Genomic DNA, 24,888 nt, shown 5'->3' with positions numbered 1-24,888 from the left:
AGCTCCTTACCCTATCTCTCAGGCTGAGCCCAGCCACCCCACAGGGGAAGCTCATTTCAGCCGCTTGTATCCACAATCTCATTCTTTCGGTCACTACCCAGAGCTTCACCACCATGATTCTCTACAGACTACCCCCCTTAACACTGCCTGTTCAAGGTGATAATGTCATGTCATTATCCAGCCTTGCCATTCTGTATTAAAGGTACGATCAAGAACAGCTGCAAATCCAAAACCCAATATTTTTCCCTCAGTGTATCAGAGACAGTTCACAGGAAACAGTCTTCCCACTGTCATCTCTTGGAACAGACTTTTGATTTTCATGTCACCTGCCGCAGGCCTGTTCCTGCCTTCCCATGCTAAATGACACACAGTCAAAAGCAAAGAAATCACGCTCTAGTCTCAGCCACACTGTTCTGGAAATACATTCCCACTTTTATCCATTTACCTCAAACCTCTGCGAGGTTGCTGAGCTTCATAGATCACTGTAACATAATAGGATCTCCTGTCAGAGGTGTATCAGTCCCATATTTGGAAATACATATGCCATTTTCTCCTTGCACCTTGTGTCAGTGTGTGATGAAACACTTCAGTGGACTCTCCATGTGTTTCTTAAGTCAAATACTTGTGTTAACAGCCTTAATTTCTGATCTTTATTCACACAACATCTGCGCTCCCTTTCCTCGCCATGTAGCCCCATGGCAGGTGACTGTCTCTATAGCAACAAGCTGGGCTAAAAGACCCCATTTGTCTCAGTATTTCTGCCCAGAAGTGACTTGCTTTGTTGCACGCTGGGAAATTAAGCTTATGAGTTAAGATGAAAATGTTGCACCTACATAGACGCTGTTTTATTTCTGAAAACTAAACTTGCCCTTCAGCTTAATGCAGCAAAAACTCTTGTGCTCATGTTTGTCTTTGAGCTTTTTCCACCCTAACACCTCCATCCATCAGAACACATAATCGCCTCATTATGACTTCCACTCAGCAGCGACGCCCGTCTGGTGTCTGTTTCTCAGCTGTCTCTGAGACTGACAGGGAAGTCTCTTATCACCGTCTCCTCCTGGAAGTGAGAGGAGGCCGTCTGATCCCACCGCACTCACGCAGATTAACTGCAGCTTTTTAACCTTGTGGCGGTGTTAATCAGCCCTCTGCTCTTCGCCAGGCACAGATCAGCGTGTAATCCCTTTAACCACAGGGGTAGCCAGTCTCAGCCAAAACCCACTTAGGGCTCTCCTGCCAATCGCTCCACCTGAGAGGCAGCCAACACCCCACACTGTCCCCCACCCCTCACATCCCGCGTACATGTGCCAGTGTCAGTGGGCGCTGCCTCCTGCAGGTTTAGCTTCACTCTTGCGTATGATCGCCACACAAGAACACAATGTGCTTGTTGCTGGGGGGCTACCTCCTCCATTTTTCTTGGAAAAGAAAATACACAAAATACTATATAGTATAAATAGTATAGTATGGAATGTAACTTAAACCCTAATTTAAAGGGACAGAATAACAAGTTAACATCAATGTAAAGGTATACTAATTAGTATTTTTTATGTAAACAATTCTTTAAATGACCATGTGCCGTGTGAAATGGGCCATTCACAATCACAAAATCCACTGAAAATGGTCATCTGACTCTGCTGCTCTATTAAATCAAAACAGTAGACACTAGCCATGTTTCCATCAGCCTGTTTAGATGCGCATCTAGAAGTATCGCATTGGAAAATTATGATGGAAACGCAAAAATTCGAATTAAAATCCCCTGATTCGCACAAACTAAAATACGCTTACTTTAGCTGGGTTTTGGTTGATTCGAAAAAATGTTGATTTGCAAAATGGGGGATGGAAACAGTTATACTTGAATTAAGCCTGACGTAGCGCACCTCTCTCCATGGTGATATCCACACTCCGGGTCGGGAAGGTGGTAATGCATTTACAAGCTGGTTGCCAACCGCCAGAAATGTAGAAGAAGAAGAAGAAGAATGCGAGACTTGTTTTGTTTCCGGTTCTGCGGAAAACTCGCGCGAGTTCGTAGTTTTCACCAAAGTTCGTACATTTAATGGAAACACACAGGATTCTTATTTCTTTTAATGCGCATTTCCTCATTGATGCGAATCACTTTTGGATGGAAACATAGCTGGTGTGTCCCACAGAAATAGATTATTTACATTGCGGTAGCTAACGCAAGGAATCAGCAAACTTTCTGTTGCTGCTGTCACACAGGTTAGACCCATTGATGGGTTGAGTGTGCAGAGTCTATGGGAATACAGCTGGTTTAATCTAAAGTAGGTTTGAAAGTGAAAGATGTATTGATCCCAAAAGACCTTTGTCAGTGGATGCGTTTGTAAAGCCAATCTGACATTCTACACCATATGTGTCAAACTCAAGGCCCGTGGGCCAAATGTGGCCCGCCACATCATTTTATGTGGCCTACGAGAGCTTAAAAGGTCTGATTGTCTAAAAATAAATAGGTCAAAAGCGTGATTTGACCAAAAACTACATTTCCCACAATGCATGTCGATTATATTACCCACGAAGTGACGGCTTCCCGCCACTAGACGGCAGTGTTTCCACATCAATGCAATTTATCCAACAAGTGGAATTGAGAAATACAAATAATGATCCCAAAATGTCCAGGAAGAGAAAAGTTGATGCAGATGGAAGGCTGTTTCAAGAAAGATGGGAAGGCGAATACATGTTTGTGCTTCAAGGAGAAAGGCCGGTATGTCTTTTGTGTTCAATTAAGGATCAAACTATCCAAGTGAATAAAGTTTATTCACTTGGATAGTTTGATCCTTGATTGATGGAGTTATGTGGGTTTCATAACCTGACAAATTAAAAGGATTTATGTTATAACAGAGCAACAAGCAAACATATTTTTTTCTATGCAACTGTAATATTTGTAACTTGAATAAGTAATAAATTCAGAGTTATTTAACATTAAGGAGTAGTTACATTTATTTTACATTACATTTGGTTACATTTAGTTACATTTATAAGTTACATCTGGCCCTTTGAGGGCAGCCATTATGCTGATGTGGCCCTTGGTGAAAATGAGTTTGACACCCCTGTTCTACACTAAAATGAGACCGCTGCTGTTCAAAGAAATGGAGTGTTCTATTTATATATGATCTGACAAACAGTTAAGCACAATCACTGCACTTGGCACTCTGCTGCTCTGTTTCCTCAGACAGTGCCTAGAGCAGTGGTTTCCAACTGGTCTGACCACAGGGTCCAGATTTCTCCTTAGTCATTAGTTAAAGATCCACAGAGTTTTATAAATTCAGCATCAAACTTGTGTTTGGATATGCCATCGAGCTAGTTTTTCTGTCTCTATCAAGTAGCTGTCCATTAGCCACTCAGTTTACAGCAGGAAACAGCTCTTCAAAGTAAAAGCTCCAAGCTGGAAATTCACTGTACTTAAAAATAAATTGTGTTTCTTATAAACTCGTTCCAGAGTTACTTGCAGTCCATTCAGAATGGTTTCACAACCCACTTTTGGACCATGACCCACCAGTTGGATACCTGGTGTACAACTCCAAAAATAGAAAATTATTTTGTGGTGAGCAATTCTGATATTATGGCGAGCCACCACAAATAAATGAATGTGTAGAAAACTCTGAGTAAAGCTGAGGGACAGAAAAACAAAACAATGAACTGAAAGACGCTAACACGTTTGTGTTTTTTTTGTTTTTTTTTCAAAGATATTTTTTGGGGCTTTTTAGCCTTTAATGTATAGAACAGACAAGCGTGAAGGGGGGAGAGAGAGAGAGGGAGTGACATGCACTATCCACTAAGCCACCGGCGCCCCCTGAAAGATGCTAACACGTTTTAACAGTTTTGTTTTATTTTTTGCCATTTTTGGGGCCACAGAAACAAGTTTTGAACACAATATTAAATTAAATTAAAGCGTCAATATACATTCATTTTGGCCGGGCTATGTGAACTGCATGTATTCTAATCCTCACTTGGAGAAAAAAAAAAGTGTTGCAGAGCGTCGTTCCTGGGGGCTATGGCAACACTAAACCCCTGAGCTTGCCTGAGAGGGACTAAATGCGCAAACCCGCTATTTTTAAATATCCCATGGAGAGAGACTCTCACTGCAGCCTGTTTTATTTTCTTCTGAAAATGTCGGCCTGCAGCCTCGTTCTGTGGACGATAAACAAGGTGCAGACTTCCATCTGTGTCACTGGTGATGAGGAAATACAGTGAGTGCTGGACGGAGCAGTGAGTGACAACAACCCCGCCCACATTTAAGAGAACTGTTTGCAGTGGAAACACTAGGGTCTAGGTACCATGTCTGAAGGGTTACTGTTGGTTCCAAAGGTACCATACTGAAAGTGTTTGGTGGAAACGGGGTTGACTCTAATCGACCTTGTTTCCAGCAGTGGCAACAGGCAGCCAGACACGTTAGCAACTAGCTGGTGAGCATAGTGTAACATTTAACAGCTAAAGAGCCAGATATTTTTATCAGGAGTTGCTAGCAGCTGATGGCAGAGTGGATTTGGACTTCACATTATTGAAGTAGCTGCCAACGTTCTCTGTCTTTTCAATGTGTATAAAGGCAACACATTCACTATGACAACTTTATATCTTTCTAATGTCAGTGTTGTGTTTCCAGCTTGTTCTGTTTTAAAGAAATCCTATTTGTATTTGTTTGCATATCCTCCATGTCTTGCTAAAGTCTAGCTGGTCATTGAGGATTTTACTCGCTGTGCCACTCCTTTACTGCATCTATCTTCACTTTGTTTGTTTGTTTCAGGTACTTTCCCCCTCCAGCCTGGTCTGCAGCGGTGAAACACACGATCAGTTGGAATCCATAATGAGGAAGAGGTATGCTGCACACTAAAACTCAGCGCAATAGCCACTTGCTGATATATCTTTTTATTTATTTCAGCAGTTTTGAAAGCACTGGAAGGACAGACGACAAAACAAATATTATAAATATACAACAACTTATAACAACTTATAGATATAAACAACTTAACAATAGCTTGAAGCCTCTTTAACCTTAGAGGCAGTTTTTAAATTTAAACCTGGTTTTGCTGCAGCACAGAGACAAAACAAAGGAAAAACACATCACTGTCTTGACACCTTCTGTGATGCTGATGCTCAAACCCAAACAAGTGGATGTGGCAAATGTGTGGTGACAAGTCCACTTCAGGCGTCATGCGGTGAAAAAGCCACTGCGAGCCGTCTAGCTCTGCCCAGTACCCAGCATGCCCCAGGGCACAGACAGAAGGAGCCACACTGTCTCCTGGGATCTGAAATAGGTCATGTCTGCCCTCCTTCTCTGCAACACGTAGATCACACCATAAAATAAAAGGTAAGGACAAACACATATATTGAAAGCTGCTGAAGCATCTTTGAATTTTACAAGCCCTATCCGACCATATGCTGTTTTGATGTACACCTAAGACAGAATACACACAGATCAAACACTTAATGAATTCTCCTCTGCTCATACCCAGAATGGCATTGTGGTTTCTAGAAAACAAATATCTCCTCTTTCTCTCACTTTTGGCCGACTTGTATTGACTCAATGTAGTGCATGCACGTTATTTCACATTATCCCTCACCATGTGCATTATTTCCTCTCCTCAAGCATGATTATTACTCTCTGATGCCAAAGAATTGTTTTTGGGGAGAGTGAATTTTCTTTTTTACATTTAAGTGAAGAATCAGAAACATTTCCGCCGTTTTGGAAGAGAAGCTTCATTTTTTTGTTTTTATTAAGGAGTGTTTGTGTGGTCCTGCAGCTACGAGAGATGAAGTGCCTCGCTCAAGGACAATTTGGCACGGTGGCTGCTTTAACCATCAAGTTGAAAGATGGTTGACTGGAGTTGATTCAGTTCACAGCCATGCATAGAAACATTATTCCAAAGAAAAGATGAAGAAAATGTATCCTAAGATGTTTTGTCCTAAGATTGGTCCTTTTTGGCAGGATATCTTTTTGATTTGATTTATTTATTTAGAACATTCAAAAAAATGGTAATAATTCTAAAATAAAATAGAATATATTGTAGAAAAACCCCCCACAAAACAGAGACAAACAATAAATCATGAACAGACTTACAACGAGAAACATAAATGAACATTTCATGTCGGAAAAGGAGTAGAAAGAAGCAGCATGCTCGTCCAACACATTCTCACTCCAACCTCATCACGTATTGACGTTTGGTCATGGATTTCTACGTCTAGATACAACGTGAAACTTGGCTGATATTGAACCGGCTGTGTGGCATCACAGTGTGTGCAGATAAACGGTGTTTGGCTTCGCCCCCGTGCTGCTGCCAGTACCTGGACCTCCGCCGCCGGACGGGCAGGGATCTCCTGGGGGAAGTCAAACAACATTCACCTGTGCACACTGTGATGACACACAGCTGGTTGAATATCAGCAAAGTTTCCCTGCTTCCCTTCACTGGTTCCTGTACAGCAGGGTCAGTCTTTGTTTCACTGTTATAATCATTAAAAAGCAAAAGCAGCATGTGTATACATTCAGTAGGCTATATCTTCAGTAGCTAGCTAGCTAACCCTACACTTTTCAGGGTTTGATTTTGGTTTTGGAACAGGGAAGAAACATATATCTTTTTCCAACCTCTCCAGGTAACGAGTATCATTAATACACGACGTGCCCCAGGCACAACATTTAGCTCCAAATCCACAAAACCAGCCTGAAAATGAAGGAAATCTGAAACAACTGCATTAGAGTCAATGGAGCACAGCTGTGTTGTTGTCGGACCCTGGTGTGAGGCGACCCGATGCTACGTTATGATTGGATAGTCTGCGTTCACAAGCGGGACTTAGCCAAGGGTTAATTACACTCATTAGAAAAAAAATGTTTCGCCTGTGATTTAAAGTGTTATACATGTGTTAATGCACATCACATTTACAGTATATAAGAGATTAAAATATCAGATAACAAAAAGAATCTAAGTAATATAATGTTAAAATACGCCTTTTCTAAAATGCTTCAGTCCTCCAGCTTTGAAGTTTTATTGTTGTTCTATGAGTAAAAGATGTATTGCAGTATCGACCACATGAAATCTGAGGGTTCATTTTTAAACCATTTTTCCGTAATAAATCATAATTTTTCAATAAAACCTTTCAACTGTAGAGATCGACATTAATCCTACTATTACAACGTTAGGTTAATACACGCATAAGGCTATGGACTGCTTTTTGCCTTAAAAAAATATGACTGATCTCATCCGTAAAACCCCAAATTGCTCCAGTGGTTAGAGAAACTCGACTTCACAGTGACTGTCAGCAACTCTTCATCCTGCATCGGTTACGCAACTCTCCTCTGCTGCAGTGCAACAGCCACTGCAGCCTGTTCTTTAGGGAAAGTTTGTACATACAGATGGATGAGCATATTGCAGCACAGCGCTCACTATTTCAAACTCCTTTTCTCAAGTATTATTCTATGCACCTGTGGATGGCAGGGTGGTTTGCTAATTTATGAGACTGAGCTGTCCTGCTGTTGGGTCCTTCAGCAAGGAAAATGTATCCTAACCAACTTTTTTTTCTCTTTAAATTGCACGTTTGTACCATGTTACTTCTACATTGCCTTTGGTTAGTCATGTTAGACCATTTCATACCCTCAAGTCCACATGTTGCAGCCTCCTCATACACCCCACGTCACCCCACAATTGGCTACCCAATCACAAACTATGGCTATGTTACTTTTATAGATACATGTAACAACAAATACTCTACATAATTATGAAGAAGCACACTACTATGTAGCAGATATGTTGAAACTTTACATTTCTTCATGCTTCAACAACATTGTGGCTGATGTTTGGATGATTAAGGCACAAAACCCACAAAAATCTCAGTTGAAAAAGCAGCCATGTTTTGGCTTTTCATGGCACTGTTCTCAGTACATACATAACAGCAGATCACTACAAACAACCAGTTTTGTTGTTTGCTGGTCTTGAGCAGTGGTCTTTAGCATGGCAGGCATCTTGCCAAGGTGTCAGACCATCCGTCATCCCCTCCACCTCCCAATGACAAAGTCAGTTCATACTAAGCCACTTTTTATAAAATACTTATGAAACCTAAAAATTCAACATGTCCGTGGTTTGCAGAAACATACAATGCCAACATTTTCTTCTGGCAACTGGGCTGAAATTGGGAGATTGTACATTTCTGACTAACACAGCTGTTAGAAAAGACCTGAAGCATTTTCTCCCTCATGGAGATTTTAACGTTAGAATATTAGATAAATTCTGGATCATAAAAGACCCATGACCATCCCCAACTTCGAGACTGTAATCAATTATTACTGATAACTACATTTTCTTAGTAGATCCAATAAAAAAACAAACAAACTTAAAACAACTTAAAGGTCCAGTGTGTAGAATTAAGGGACGTCTAATTGAAGACATGGTGTATAATATTCATAACTATGTTTTCATTAGTGTATAATCTCCTAAAACTAAAAATTTTTGTGCTTTTGTTACCATAGAATGAGCTGTTTATATCTACCTGCAGAGCCAACATATCCTTGCTCCTCACTCCTCACATATTGATGTTTGGTCATGGACTTTCCACATCCACATATGACGTGCAAGGTACCCTGGCTATTCTGGGACACTGTGTCAAGTTCTCTTCTTTCAAGATTCCTGTTTTCACAGGAAATTTACTGTTTACATACAGTCTCTTTCAAAATAAAAGCACTATGTCAGTAAAACAATGTGACAACAACAAAAACACCTGGTTAGGTTTAGGAAAAAAGAACAGGGTTTGGCTTTAGAATCTTACAGGATGGGAACACCGCCCTCTTGGGTGAGTGTCGGTCGAGGGGGGTGGCTTGACTACACCACAACTCCCACCCGCCCCACTTGGACTTTCGCCGCCTTAACTTTCGTTCTTGTCCCACCACATTTGCCCCTGATGCCGCCGAGCGCCGTTAAACTATAATGACAACTGGCCATGTATCATACTGACGTTAAAGGATGCCTTTTTTCATTAGATTCTGACGCTGCAAGTCACTGCCCAAATACTGGGTTTCGATGACTTTGGAGTGACACCATGCTCAGTCGAAAGTATTAAATGTGTAACAGAAGAAGAAGAAGCCGGTAACAACATGGCAAAATCTAAATCCAGATTTTTAGATTGACAATGTGTACGGAGCTGTAAATTTGTCCGTCATGGTACCAGTTTGCTGCTAGCTAACTGTTGCTAACTCATTTGTTGATTGTTTGGTCTGTGACGTAACAGCTCAACCGGAAGAAGGTCCAATACTAACAGACTGAAAGGGGGCGTATCGTCACCCGTTGTAGCGAAGTCGGATATACTTTGGTCAATAAATCGAGTCCCCTCAAATGTTTATACACTGGTACAAGGACAGTAGTCCAGTTAAATGTCCTAGTCGAGCTATAACTGTAGCTCGACTTCACTGTGCATGGTAACATACTGAATATGCCACACAGTGAAGTTACACACGACTAGAATGAGAGAACTGTTGTGAGTTGACGAGCTGCTTCTGATATACAGTATGTGTCCCCTATCATGTTTTGTCCAGAGGGAAACACTGGATTACATGTTAATGTTGTTTACCCACTGTGTATCCTCACTGATACCAAACAACGCTCTTCTTCTCTGCAGCTCAGACAACAGTTGCTAAGCAGGAAGGAAGATAAACAGATGTCAGCCTCCGGAGCATTAATGCAAATATATCTCATTACCTAAAGTGATTCAGAGGCAGCGTGTTTCTGTCACGACATCTCGTCTCTAAATGCTCTTCAAATCTGGAGTGCTGACTCAGTGAACGCAGTGAGACAGCTGAATTTACAACATACACATGGAAAAGCTTTAAGTTAGAGATTATTGTAGTCTACTGAGACACAAACTTTTGTTTGGAATGCATTTTAAATTTCTCCTAGCTATTTGGGGTCAGCAGGACCTGATAAGTATAAAACAACTAAATATTGTCAACGATAATAAAGTCTCACTGTCCACAAACAAGACGATAATTAAGTCCCACTGTCCTCAAATCAGATGATGATAAAGTCCCAATGTCCCCAAATGAAACCATAATTAAGTCTCAATGTCCTTAAACGAGAAAACAATAAAGTTTCAATGTCCTTAAACGAGAAGACAGCGAAGTCTCAAATGAGACGATATTAAAGTCTCACTGTTCTCAAATGAGCCGAAGTCCCAATGTCCTCAAATGAAACAATGATTAAGTCTGAATGTCCTTAAACCAGAAGATAAGGAAGTCTCAAATGAGACAATATTAAAGTCTCAATGCCTTCAAATAAGAGAATAATTAAGTCCCAATGTCCTCAAAGAAGACAGTGATAAAGTCCCAATGTCCTCAAAGAAGACAGTGATAAAGTCTCAATGTCCTCAAATGACACAATAATTAAGTCCCAATGTCCTTAAAGGAAAAAATAATGAAGTCTCAAATGAGACGATATTAAAGTCCAAATGTCCTCAAATAAAATGATAATAAAGTCTCAATTTCCCCAAATGAAACAATAATAAAGTCTTTATGCTCTCAAACAAGATGAAACTAAAGTCTCACTGTCCTCAAATGAAATGATAATAAAGTCTCAATGTCCTTTAATGAGAAGATAACGAAGTCTCAAATGAGACAATATTAAATCTCAATGTCTCAATGTCGAACGAGAAGATAATGAAGTCTCAAACAAGAAGATAATAAAGTCCCAATGTCCTCAAATGAAACGATAATAAAGTCTCAAAGGAGACAATAGTAAAGTCCCAATGTCCTCAAATAAGAGAATATTAAAGTCCTAATTTCCTCAAATGAGACGAAGTCCCAATGTTCTCAAATAAGAGAATGATTAAGTCCCAATGTCCTCAAATGAAACAATAATTAAGTCCGAATGTCCTCAAAGGTAAAAACAATAAAGTCTCAAACAAGACGATATTAAAGTCCAAATGTCCTCAAACGAGAAAACAATAAAGTCTCAATGTCCTCAAACGAGAAAACAATAAAGTCTCAATGTCCTTAAACCAGAAGATAAGGAAGTCTCAAATGTGACGATATTAAAGTCCAAATGTCCTCAAATAAAATGATAATAAAGTCTCAATTTCCCCAAATGAAACAATAATAAAGTCCTTATGCTCTCAAACAAGATGAAACTAAAGTCTCACTGTCCTCAAATGAAATGATAATAAAGTCCCAATGTCCTTAAATGAGACAATAATAAAGTCTCAAAGGAGACAATAGTGAAGTCCCAATGTCCTCAAATGAGATGATATTAAAGTTTTAATGTCCTTAAACAGGACGGTAATGACGTCCCAGTGTCTTCAAACAAGTACTCTCTGATAAACAGTGTCTTATCTTGTCACCGTTGCTAAAATAGGTCATATTGCATATCAGTGGCACATCAAATTACAAATGTAATTAATCATAAATAAACAAGTTTCAATCATTAAATTTGCTGCAGACTGACTTGGCAGAGATGGCTGCCTTGTTTCCCATGGATTAGTATATTGTGCTCTTTCTACCACTAGATGGCACAAAGAAGTGTCCACAAACGAGGACAACAGGCCTGAGTTGAGCAGAATGAAGTATAAGGTCAAATAAACCCAAGATTTAATGTCCTCATATGAGGACACAAGGTCTCAGGAGGATATGAAGATGAAACACCTTCTCTGCTCTGTAAAAGATAAGGAATAATTGATGTTTTATCTTCCCCGAGACTCAGACGTACTTAAAATATGTTACAATGTACTATACGTGACATCAAGAGGTGGCCAATACATACAGAAATAAATTTAATGAGGTAAGAAAGAAAAAGATTATCAGGCTAAACAGTCAAACCGCCTCCAACACTTTTCAACTATTTAATTATACAACCTGCATCTTTATTACACAGATGATGTAACTGTCTCCGTGTGTAGATAATATCAGACGTCTCTAAGGACACCAGCTCACTCTTATTACATCTAACAGGCGTAGCCTTTTTGTCAGACCATGAATATTTTTTCTTATCTTAAAAGCCTGACTTTATGTGTTACTTTACTGTTTATAATTTGCATCATTACTTAATTGTCTCTTTGACATTTTACAAGTATTTTAGCAGACTTTGGAATAAGTTCCAAGAGTTTCGAAAGACTTTGATGTTCCTGAAAAATAAAAAATGTACAGAGTAAACGTCTCTGCCTTATTTTCAAACCTGTGCAGGAGCTCTGACTGACTATCAGGATGTGAGAAATCTCCCTCGGGGCCTGAAGAGGTTCAGAGAGAAACTCTCATCCATCCCAACTCAAGCTGCCCTTAATCCAGCCGCGCAGACGTGAGGATGATACCAATGGATGAGACTGCACTGAGGTATTAATTTTTTATTCAACGCTCCTCAACAATAGCATGCAGATAGCTTTGAAGACCTTTAATACACACACACAAACACACAGAGAATACCAAATGATGTGGAAATGTTTTAGAGGACGCATTCAATTAGATTTTGTAGATGTTAAGTGTTGTTTCCTTTGTTAATACAGGTTTACTCACTTTAACATCATTCAAATGTTGAGGCTCCTGGAAAGAAAACTATAATGTCAAGGTTAATAACATTGTGTTAATATTTAATGATGTCTCTTCATCAAAGACAACATTTAAAGAGTTAGAAGTGCTGTAAGGAATCTGAGATGTTGATTGATTCAACCTTCTCTTATCCTCTTTCCTCACACTCAATAGTTTGTTTTTGTCATTTCTGAAGACGCGGTGTTGACAGTTTTCCGGCAGCCTCGCCCAAATTTAACCAAACATTTACCCATATCTAATCCTAAAATTTGACAGCTAAACTTGTGGAAAGCAGGATATTGTCACCAGATGGGCTTTGGGCTTTTTTTGCTTTAATCAATAGGACAGTTTATTAGCGTGAAGGGTGGTAAGAGAGGATGACATGCAGCAAGAGGTTGTGGGTTGGGATCAAACCCACAGCTGCTGTGGCAAGGACAGAGCCTTTGTACATGCAGCACCTGCTCCATCAGGTGAGCTAATGGGCACCCTGAGACTTAATTTTTAGAAGTGATCACATTCCTAATCCAGACAATTAAAGTTCCCCTTCATCCACGTTTTTAAGTATGTAAAAATACTCAAAATATTTTGCTATGATTAATATAGTTTTTAACATAGTTTTCCACATTAACAGTAAAAAAAAAAAAAAAGAAGAAATTTGCTTTTGGCAGGTTTTGCTCATCATTGTCCACTCTCCACTCTCTGCATTGTGCATTACACTTTCCACTTCCCATTGCCTGAAAAAAGTTTCTTCAAAAATTTTTTTTTTCATATTGTTGTGAAGTTCTGACTTCATTTGCAACCCGGACTCACTCCGAAGTTGTCGAAAAGTGCCGCTTGGTTTGTAACTTCCAGCGCCAGACACAGGCAAAAAAGCTGTCCTTTCAGGTCAGCATGATGCATGGCTGGTTGGTTATTATTTAACAGTGACCAATAACCAGTGTTCGCTTCCTGTGAGATTGTTAAGCCAAACCCTGTTCTTTTGTTGCCTAAACCCAACCACATGCTAGCGTTGGCTAAACGTAACCACGTGCATTTGTTGTAGAAGGAAAATAAGCATAAATTCGCTGTGTTGTACCGATGGACTGCTTTTATTTTGAAAGAGACTGTATGCAAACTGTACATTTCCGGTGAAAGCGAAAGTTTATTTTGAAAAGACACAATGCATGAACATGCAGAAGTTGACATGGTGTACCAGAATGTCAACAACCAACACACTCAGAGTACTTCAGGCGTCATATGTGAATGTGGAAAGTCCATGACCAAACGCTGATATGTGACGAGGTCGGAGTGAGAATGTGTTGTTATTAGCAGTGCAAATTAATTTAGTGTTATAGTAAATTTTATTACAGTGCAACAAAAATGAAATGTCAAAAATTAACTTTTTCCCTGTGATAGTTTACATGACTCAAATCGTGTCTAGTCTGCTCATAGATTTTCATATTGTACTGAAGAAATGGAAAACAAATGACTGCCGGAAAAGCAGGAAAAAATCAAAAATGAACAACTACGTAGGTTGAGTTGAAAAATTGTTAGCAAATATGTTAAGTTACGTGATTTGAGTTCAAACTTGCAAACACAAAGGTTTGGTCCTTTAAGCCGTGAGTTTTACTGAGTATGAACGTGTGTGTTCAAATATCTGATTTTGCAGTTTTACCCTGCACTTCCTTCCGTCCACCGTCTCCTCGTCGTATTCTTCACCAATGTGGAAGTTGATCTCGGTGGTGCGCACACTGGTGGATGTCTTGATGTAGAACTGCTCCCCGTCCTGACGGATCTCCACGTGGGGGTTGGAGGCTGCTGCCACAGCCACCTTCCTCAGCATGGTGTTCACTCCTGACCAGGAACATCGCAGGCCAGAGCAACGAGACAAGAGCGAGGAAACAGAGGTCAGTTTCATCATTTTAACAAGATTAATTCAGTTATTAAAGAGGAAATTAGTGGGATGTTTCACCGCCTCAAAATGACTATAAAATGTCCTCGGGGATGTTTTAGGGTTGCTGATCATTACTCATTATGACTCAGTAATTACAACATGCTGACGTTATGGTGCTCTGCTATTTTTTAAACCTAGATTGTAGCTGAAAATGAGCCAAGTAGGAATAATTGTTATTATACTTAATTACCATAATGTGTATTATGATATTCTCCCACTTTATCAGAAATGCAGTTTTATAATTGCTCCAGCTGGTTAGCTAATACATTTGATTTTGTGTTCATTAGAGGCCGAAATTAATGTAGCGTCTTAGTGGTTACAGAGAGAGGTCAACAAGAGACAGATCAAACCAGTCACCAGACGAAATGATGGCATTGTATGTTTCTGCAACTCATGGATATAGTACATTAAATACATTACTATGTAGTGGACACACTGACATTAACATTTCAACAACTTTGGTTAATGTTTGGTTATGTTTAGGCACAAAAACCACGTGGTGATGGTTAGGAAGAGATCATGTTTTAGCTTAAAGGACCTGAGCAAAATGAATCACCATGGTAACTTACGCTAAACAGCTAACCTACGTCAGAGTATCGGATCACACCCCGACCTCTGACCAATCAGACCACTGAGGAAAAAGTATCTATGGACAAAAGTCTGGAGACCTCATCAGTGATCAACTAGGCTACACTTCCAGCCTTTACTTCAGTAGCAGAAACAGTCTGGTGTTACTTTAAAGTGTGTAATGTGACATATTCAGAGAAATTTCGTCATCATCCAACTAAACAGCAAAACGTACTCTGTACTAATGTCAAATGTAGCCTAGTGTTTCCTATACGTAATTTAAGTGTTGGCCGACGGTGACTTTCTGGAGAGTACTTTCAATATTTCTACATTTCTGTAAGTATCGTCTACATCCCACACCACTGACATTTTACTGTCTCACAGTCGCAGACACTTTCTGTACTGTTTCATCTCGTATGATATGATTCTTATGATGTCACTAGTATTTAACACCCCTGCCTCTTTCACATGAACAAGCTTGTGGCTGAATAGGAAAACTCAGAGTTGACTGAACTAGTTGAGTACCCATTTTCCAGACACTCAGTGTTAGGCTTAGTCAAACCAGATAACGAAAAGATATCCTGGGTAATTTGAACTGGAAAAACAACTGCACCTAAAAGCGTCTGGAAACACAGCGATGGGTTGCTACAAAACACCCATGTCTGGTGTCTAAAAAGCCACTTGAAACACAGTGACTGGCCAACTCACCCGTTTTGTTGTTTGTTTGTTTTAAACAGTGTACTGCAGCCTAAGTGTCATCCACCATTCCCTCCACCTCCACACGACCAAGTCAGCCCTTACCCTTTGGTTACGACCAATAAATTCATTCATTCATTCAAATATTAATACGATGCGTATGAAATGTGCAAATGTAACATATTTGTGGTTTGCATAAACATACAATGCCAACATTTTCCTTTGGTGACTGACACAAATCTAGCTCCATACTGAGCTACATAGATTGATCATTAACCCAAAATCTTTTTTGTATTTGTTACAACAGAATTAAATGCACATTTGTGTCTGACTGAGAAAGTGAGACACAAATAGATAGACGAGGGATAGACGAGGCTTCTTTTTGATCTGTTGGTGCTAAAATTTTCAACAAAGCATCTTCCAGTGTTGTCTTTGTATTCTGCCTTACCCCCGACCCCACCCAGATTTAGACCTCTCCAGGCCCTCATGCCAGCTCCTATCAGACTCCAGCCCTTAAATATAGAGACACATGCTGGCTGTGTGTCTCCTTGTATTTCTGTGTGTAGTGAACATGAACATCTCCAACCGTAAAGTTTAACCAAGAATGGCAGAAATGTAGATCAAACACACAATAGATGCTCCGTGGCTCCAACAGAAACCTCAACAATTCCAAAAAACTCAGTGAAATTTGGGGGATTTTGGCGCTGAAGTCTGTGTGAGGGGTTACTGAGCCATGTCCAGATTAAAAAGTGAACTGAGGAGGTAAGAGGAGGTCAGCGCCGGCTCTTCTTTTGTCTGTGGTCATCCTGCGTGTGGCACTGCCCGAGCTTGTGGCAAGACTTTGGCACGCCCAGTTTCACTCTGCAAGGCCATCTGGCTTTATGTCCTGCCAAAGTCCTAGATCTTTTATTTTACTGACCACCAGAGGTAACTGAATATACTGAATATCTTTGCAAACAACATAAAGTTTTTAATTTGCAAAGATTTCACAGATTAAAGAGTAAAAATTAAATCAGCCGTTATGAGTTCTGAGAGCTATTTCTCACCTTAAACCACTGTGGTGTGTCTTGGTCAACACCCAGACATAAAAACATATTAATTTGGCAGCTTACACTCGACCCCACCCATGATCTGAGGGATCACGCCATGTGTTTTTATAGTATTAAATATGTATGAGCATCAGTGAGCCAAGCTGTCTAAGAAACTGACATGTTCGCACATTTTAATTTGCTCACATTTTTACTTTATGCCTCGTGTGTGTCCAAAGAAATCCTAAAAGGACAATACGCTTCAGGTTTTGGACCACTATTATTACAAGTAGCCAATAAAAATGGGGGGAAAGGCTTATGTTTTTTAGACCCTCCTGACTATCTTAAGGTTTCTGCTGATCCCAGGGCTCAGATTTAAACTGAAGTAGTTGCGTTTCTTGACAAGAGTCTCCATTAACTCGGGAAAGTCTTTCAAAAATCCACAATTTGACTCATTTGTAAAATTCTGCATGAGATGTTTCGTATTTTTAAATTCTTTGATCAAATGCAGACCCTCATTCCCGCTCTCAGTTAGCTAACCTTGAGTTTGATCAGCTCGTACAGCTCTGCTCACTCTGCTGCCCTGGATGTAACGAGACCATCCTACTGTAGGGAAACCTCAGAGTCAACAGATAATTATGAAGATGTTGATGGAAAGTGGCGGCCCTGCAGCACTGGAATCCACAGTGGTTGCCCATTGCAGTTCCCCATTGACAGAGGCCTTATGTAAGAGCAAACGAGTGATCTGCTCCGGCAGATGTGGTTAAATGTGTTCGTGAATGGATGAGGTGCTAAATTCGGAGTGTGACTAATTTCTCCTTGGACGTAGAATTAAGTTGGAGGGATAGTTGCCTCCTTGGATCTAAACAAAACATGGGAAGAGGTGTTGGATTTTTTTAGGTGAGCATTCTTTAGTGAATCAAACTGAATACATTTAGAGTTTTTCATGTTTTAGGACAGAGGGCTATGAGGGCTTCCTCGATGATTGTTGGGGCTTAAATAGAATGGTGGATTCAAGGATAAGTCAGACATTAATCTGTATTTTTGTTATATTGTCAACAAATCCCATAAAAAGCTCATATACACCTTTGCCGTGATCTGTCTGTCAATACTTTTCCAACTTCCCCCCTCTGTCTGTTCTGCTCTGCACTCAGCCCCAATACATTTTTTTCCTACTGAAGACATAAACCTTTAATAACAAGTCACAGATACATAATTTACTTTTCAAAAAAGCTTTAATCATTTCCTAAAACAGCTGGGCACTGTAGTTTTTAGAGAATGTAACTCAAATAGGCATAAATAGTGCATTTGCTAGGGACTATTTTCAGCTGTGGATTAATACTAATTTGGTGATTACAACAGCAGGAGGGTGTATTTGGGATTTTTTTTAATTAAACGACAGTGCCCAGGTTCTTCATAAAGAGGAAACATGTCACCCAGTGCAAATTGTGATTCATTTATATGTAGGCTGGAGCCTATCCCAGCTGACATTGTGCGATAGGCGAGGTACACCCTGGACAGGTCGCCAGACTATCACAGGGCTGACACATAGAGACAGACATTCATGCTCACATTTGCACCTATGGCCAATTCTAGAGCCAGCAATTAATCTGACCTAGCCACCTTGTGCTAAAACATATCAATTAATACTTGTTTAAATCTATTAGCAATGTTGACAGGCAAAATTTGACTTTGTGTTACCTTTATTGTGAGGCTCAAATATGTTTTGTAGCTCCAGACAGATTTTTTGATATTAAAGGTTGCAGTCCCCTGACACAAAGGAATAATCTAAGCTGCAATACATCAAGTTATAGCAGCAAAGGCAGTACTTGTTTGAAGGGTAAATTCATGGTTAGACTCAGTAGTGTTGTGGTAGTTGATAAGGTGGGTGTACTACTTGGTAGATGTGTAGATTACCAAGGAGAAGAGAATATACTCTCCTGTATATTCCAGTGGCTTCATGGCTGATAGGTGGATATACTGTAGACAGACAGAAAAAGATGTAGGTATTCTCCATATTATGCCAACCCCCTGACTCCACCACTCAGGACCAAGCACCGAGCCTGGGGCGACAGAGTCTTCTCCATAGCTGCCCCCATGCCTCTAAAATACTCTCCCCAAACACATTTGAGACCGCACTGACCTCTTCCAGTTCAAATAACTCAACAAAACTCATCTTTTCAAAACAGCTTTTAAGGTGTGAATAATATTGTGTGTATTTTACTGTATTCTTTGAGTTCTATGAGACGCGCTCTATAAATAAAATGTATTATTATTATTATTATTATTATATACATGCAGATACCCTCCATTACACCCACTGGTTGGTTTACTTTTTAGCTGTGACCAGCAGCTCTGTAGCTCGCTCTGTTAGTTGGTCAGTTAGTCCCAAAAATTTCCCCACCCTTTGGTGGCCACGGTTTTTGTCTTTGAGGCTGAAATTAGGCATGAAGGTTGGAGCTATTGTGAATTTATGTTTGTTTTAATTGGATTTGATGTCAAGAAGAACCAGCCATGATATAGTTAAAGCTGGGCGATATGGAGAAAATCAAAGGTCACAATATACTTCTACCAAATACCTTGATATCGATACTGCAGGGTTGACTATTGGTTCTTTCACAGAATATTTACACAATGAGATTTTTGATAAACCTTTTGATAAGCCTTTAAAACTGGGAAAAGACAACACACAACAATTTAACAATATCCAAAATCTACGTCAATATCTACTCTGATATCACAAGATTGATATAAACCCTAGTCACAGTGCATGTTAGCAGGATGGGGTGTTTAAAGGAAGATTGCAGCCACAGAGGAGAGGCTTTCACAGCCAAATCTGCCCTCAGATGCTCAAGAAATCTTTCTATTAGGTGCAGCAGTGATGCACAAACAACTAAACTGTCAATTGTTTCAGCTCTGCGAGGTACAAAACTGTTCACTTTTCAGCTTAAGTTTCCCAGTTTGTGCTAAAACAGGAAGCATTCATGTCTAAAAAGTGTTAGTCGTAATCCATTTTGTCGTCAACAGTTCCTGGAGAGTTGTTAAAGCAGCTCCCTGCACTCACAGTGGGACTTCTCCCTAAAGATTTCTACATTATTCTAAAGACACACAGCCTTTTGATGTGTCCTGTCTGTTTCAGCAGTGCCGGCGTGACGAAACGCCGCAACACAATTGAATGACCCAGTTAAACTGGTCCAAATCTAAACCATCACAATCATCAGTTAAGACCAAGAGGGGTGAAAAAGAATGAAAAAAGATAGGGCACAGGAGAATAGCGCTGGGCTCCAGAGACCTCCCCTGGCATTGCTAATGCATGCCCTACTTAAATGCTTAACATGAATAATGTTGTGCCCCCCTCCTCTCTTCATGTAACAATACCACGTCTGTTTAGGCTGGAATTCAGCATCCAGTGTTTCATATCTCCTGTAAAGCCGAGGGATTTCCCTTCAGCAGCATCTCCCCGTAGATCTCTGCGTTCTTTTCCCAGGGAGCTTCTCCGAACAATACGATGTTGTTGGAAGTCAGGCATGCCATTCTCCAAGAACAAGAAAAGCCCTTTTCTATAATGGACATGATGGATAGTCAACCTCATGCAGGGATGTGGAGCTGGCTATGGAGGGAGGGGAGGAGAGGGGGGAAAGAGACTGGAGAGGGCTTACCCAGGGCTTTGAGAAGTTCATCAAAATTCTCACTCTTCTTCATCTTCCAGGTGCCGGCAAAGTTAGGCATGTCTGCTGAGGCTGAGTCCAAGGGCTGCCGAAAGAACCTGTTCCCCGCTCTGATGCGTCTCTCTCTGTCCTCTTCTCCCTCTGTCTCTCTGTGACTCTTTCTCACCCTCCTCCTCCTTCCCTGTGCTCCTGTCTCCTCTGCTCTGGGCTCAGCCTCCTCGATCACACTGTTACACCCAAGTGTTTCTTTTATTTGTTTAGTTTTCTTCACACGCTCTCGCTTCGTCGGTGTGCCTCAGTGTGCCGGCTGCAATCTTGTCTTCAGCTCTTTTATAGCTACTGTCTTTAATGGGAGTCAAGGGAGGTCCCTCCCCCTGAAAGCTCTGTCCCATTAACACAGTAGAACAAGACTGACGTGTCTGCTTTCTCTGGGGACCAAAACGACTAGATTCAGTCTTTTAGAGAGTATCTATAGTGTTTCACCTTGTCAACAAATCAATTAATTATCCTTTTTTAAAAAAAAGTGTAGGTTGGCTTTCATGTTGTTGATGTATTTTGGCTTTAAAAAGGAAGAAGAAGAAGAAGAAGAAGAAGAAGAAGAAGAAGAAGGTCGCTTTGTTTTCAAACCATAGTTAAGAGAGTAGAGTTTGTGAAACTGATAATGTTCATTCAGGAAAACATGTAGGCTCTACATACTCTGTCAAGGTAATTAATCCATCTATTATGTTAAAAGTGCTTTTTTGGGTTTGTATTTTTTCAATCTGTCCCTATGTAACGGTGGACTCTATTGTTGCCTGCATTGTGCTGATATGAAGACGCTCAGAATGAAATCTCCGTTTATTCCTGGCAGAAAGAGGTAAAAAACAAAATCCTCTGTCAATTATAACCATGTAATAATGACAATGACAATGACTTTATTAAGGACACAGAGAAAGGTCCATAGCATAGCACACAAAAATATAATCATCTATGTACAAAAATATGATATAATAAATACTATATATATATATATATATATATATATATGTGTGTGTGTATAAAACAAACAAGCTGGAGAGCCAGTGGCCCCACAGACAGAGAGCCTGCACATAAAGATTGCGTATTAGAGCAGGACAAGTGGGCACATCAGACAAACACTCTAAAAAGAGCCATCTTCACACGAACTGATTACGTGCTAAATTTGCGACCAAGCATATTAGATAAATCATTGACAATATAATGACCAAGATATTTAATCTGAATACACACTTTAAGAGCAACGCCAGATAAGAAGAATTCAGGAAATACTAATTATCTGTCTTCCATACCTCTAACAATCATAATGTTGCTGTTACTGGCGTTATATTTGATGTCAAAATCTGCACCATAGTTAGAGCATATCTTCAACAGCTGTTGTAGGCCAGCACTATATGGACAGAAGATTACCAAATCATCTGCATACAAGATGATTTATTAAAATATTGCTAACCATACACCCTGTCTTACATGAATTTAACTGTTGGGACAAGTCATCCATGTACACATTAAAAAGAAAAGCAGACAGAACGCCGCCCTGTGGGACTCTGTATAAACTCGAGCCCTTCTCCCATGGAGCACAACCACAAAAGGGTATGAGCCATGTAACATTCAATTCAGTAGAATAAAGCACAGAAAACATACCTGACAGCAAGAGTTAAAAACTACGCCCTCCATCATTAATGACCATATAACTCGAGCCCCTACACAAATGAAGTGACACAGGAATATGTTAGCATATTTTACACTAAGTTTAGGATGAAAAATGAACTTATAAACAGCTGAACAGCACTAAAACACAGAAATTACTACGAGAGCAATGTCGCTTACCTCTCCCCTGGAGTACAACAGCAAAAGGGGCGAGGTAAGGCGGGAGACACAACTTTATCCACCTTATTCCTAGCCCCCATGATACCTTGCGTGAATTATGGGTGCAACGTCCGGTGTTGAACCGAAGCTGGTGATTTCCAATGCTAACAGTTTGTTTACAGTACTCTGTTCTTCTTCCCAAGAGCAACTGGGAAATAAAACGTGGAGCACACCATCTGTTATAGCTCAAACGGGATTATGTGATCATACCTCTGCCATCTCTGACAGCCATCTCAAAGCAACCAAGCGAGCTAGCAGTTAGCTTGCCTTGCTCCGTTTGAATATTGTTAACTTTAACATGGCCCAAGCTAGCTTAAGGTAAACATCTGCTCCTTCTAAAGATGATTTCTGATGACTTAAGAGATTCTAACACATTTGGCAAACATTTCACATAATTCAGTATTGACTGTAGCTCCGTGTAAAGTGAATAAATGTGATGTTTCCCAGCTAATCCTCCTTTCGTCTGCATTAATGACGCAGTTTACATGTTTTTTTAACTTCTGATTTATTAAAAACTGTTCCAAGTGAAACATGAAGCTGAATTTAGCAGCGGACTTCAGTAATAGTAATATAAAGTAGGAGTAAAAGAAATAACTTTTGGCATTATTTTTTTTATATGATATAGAGGAAGCACAGTAAATCAGTAACACATTCTCAGCCCTAATGACTACATAAATATTTCAAGGTGTGTTGCTGAGTTTATTTTCTAATGTAGGTTGAGAATGAAGTCAGACGGGGAAAGACAGGGATATCATGTACTGACGCTGAGTGACGGACCTGTCAGTCTAGGTGTCATTCTCTTCTGCAAATGGTGATTTAATACTTTTTCACTATGTCTCGTGAAACTCTTGTGGTTTTATTTCTCATATCAATGGCACCTTTGGCAACAGGAACAATCCCTTTTTGTTCTGCTTACGTGTTCAACACAGACAAAAATTTAGCTTAGGCTGGTTGTTAGTCGTTACAGACACGAACAGTGCAACAGTTCTGCAAAGACATTTTAGAAAATGCTAAGTTAACATTAGTTAAATATTTGTTAAAAAAAAAAAAAAAATTGCTAAACTGAAGGCAAATTACTTTTGAAAAGAACCAGCTTTGGCGGTTAGCCACGAAGAGTAGCCACTGGGACTGACCACAGACAGTCTATGGGACGAACTAGCTTACTGCTACTTCCGCTATCTCACTGGAAATTGCGCCCATAATCATTTCTACAGTAGTGCCCTCAGGAATACGGTGGATAGGTAGGGTACCCCCAAAGGTGAACATAGAGGTACAGAAACTGAGTATCAAACATTCCACATATTGACTATGGAAGCCTAAGCATGTCAGGTAATAACAACTGAAACAAATTTTGTGTAAGTATAATACTTAATATTTCAAATGTACATTTGACTTTGAAACACATATCACTGCTGTATAATCAACCCCGTTATACCGACTCTGTTTCCTTCTGCACTGTTGACTAAATAACTGTGAGATATTAAAGCTTTCAGTAATTCGGCCCAAAACTGACCCTGAACCACAAACACAGATCAATGAGTATCTTTATAGACAAATAATGAGTCATTCAGATGTTTCCTTTAACAGGGAAGTGTGTATTTATTACATTCACATTGCATTATATTGTATTAATTATGTATTATTGTGTAGTGTGATCCTTTGAGTTTGCAGTGAATGTCCAGCTGCCTTCAAAGGACTGAGGTTGTAGGTTTTCTGCCTTTACTCTTTATTCTGCATTGTTGACTAAATAAGTGTGACGTATTACAGTAAAGTATTTTCATTAAATTAGCCTCAAACCAACAAACACGGATCAAAGAGATGGTATGTTGAAGCGATGATGAATCATCTGGATGTTTGTTGTTGATTCCGCCCTCAGGCTCTAACAAGAGTTTATGTATTTATTATGTATGTGTTGTTTTGTATTAATTATGTATAAGTCTGTGTTGTTATGCAAAGTGGAATCAGGGATCATTTAGATGTTTTTCGCTCTGCTGAGATTTGGAATTGCTTTTGCATTGTTAGTTAGAAATGTAGTGCTGTAGGAAAAGTACAGCTGAGGTGTGTGGATGTAATATTGGAAGGGCCGATCAGGTACAGGCCCTGGGGCCCAAAGTGTCAGGGGTCCCACTGGTCTTCACCTGCAAAGTGTCAGTCAAATTAACGTGTACCAACCAGGAAGGGGACGGCCCGTGGGCCAGAACCGGCCTGCCAAAGGGTCCAATCCGGCCCAATAGATGACTGGACTAAGAGGTGCCAGGTTTCAGGAGCATGTTAAAGAATGCAGTGCCTACTTCATTTAAATTTCTGCTGCAGAGGCTTTTCCACCCTGAGCAGAATACAGTTCTCTGATATAACAATGAATACTTGCTGTTTAAGGATACTGAACATTGTGCAAAATATTCTCAATCAGCAGCTTCAGTTCAAAAGAATCTATATCAGGAGATGTGTGGATAAATGCACATGTACTGACAGTGAGAAGTCGACTGACTGAATGTGGAAAAACTGAGACATACTGTTGAAACTGCACTTATTTTTCTTAAGACATCTCAGGCTGTTCATCTCATTTGTAAAAGGATGAATGTCTACAGAATATATTAGTAATTCTTTCCACAAAAA

At 39.9% G+C, this 24,888-nt stretch overlaps 1 protein-coding gene across 2 annotated transcripts in view; it reads right to left on the bottom strand.

Annotated features, from left to right (window-relative positions):
- Window positions 1-20,710, bottom strand: part of crabp1a (cellular retinoic acid binding protein 1a) — a 31,571-nt gene extending 10,861 nt beyond the window's left edge. The window contains exons 1-3 of one of the 2 annotated variants that reach the window (XM_049573577.1): window positions 20,380-20,692; window positions 14,151-14,329; window positions 5,170-5,284 (exon numbers count right to left, since the gene is read on the bottom strand). In XM_049573577.1, the coding sequence (XP_049429534.1) occupies window positions 5,189-5,284; window positions 14,151-14,329; window positions 20,380-20,449 (345 nt within the window). In that variant the 5' untranslated portion in view covers window positions 20,450-20,692 and the 3' untranslated portion in view covers window positions 5,170-5,188. Of the gene's footprint in view, window positions 1-5,169; window positions 5,285-14,150; window positions 14,330-20,379 lie in introns of those variants that run through there. The other variant, XM_049573576.1, reaches the window with a different exon arrangement.
- Window positions 20,711-24,888: the final 4,178 nt, after the last annotated feature.

Source organism: Epinephelus fuscoguttatus, linkage group LG4, assembly GCF_011397635.1.
Source record: "Epinephelus fuscoguttatus linkage group LG4, E.fuscoguttatus.final_Chr_v1".
Taxonomy (NCBI): Eukaryota; Metazoa; Chordata; class Actinopteri; order Perciformes; family Serranidae; genus Epinephelus; species Epinephelus fuscoguttatus.
This window is presented reverse-complemented; position numbering and strand designations above follow the sequence as displayed.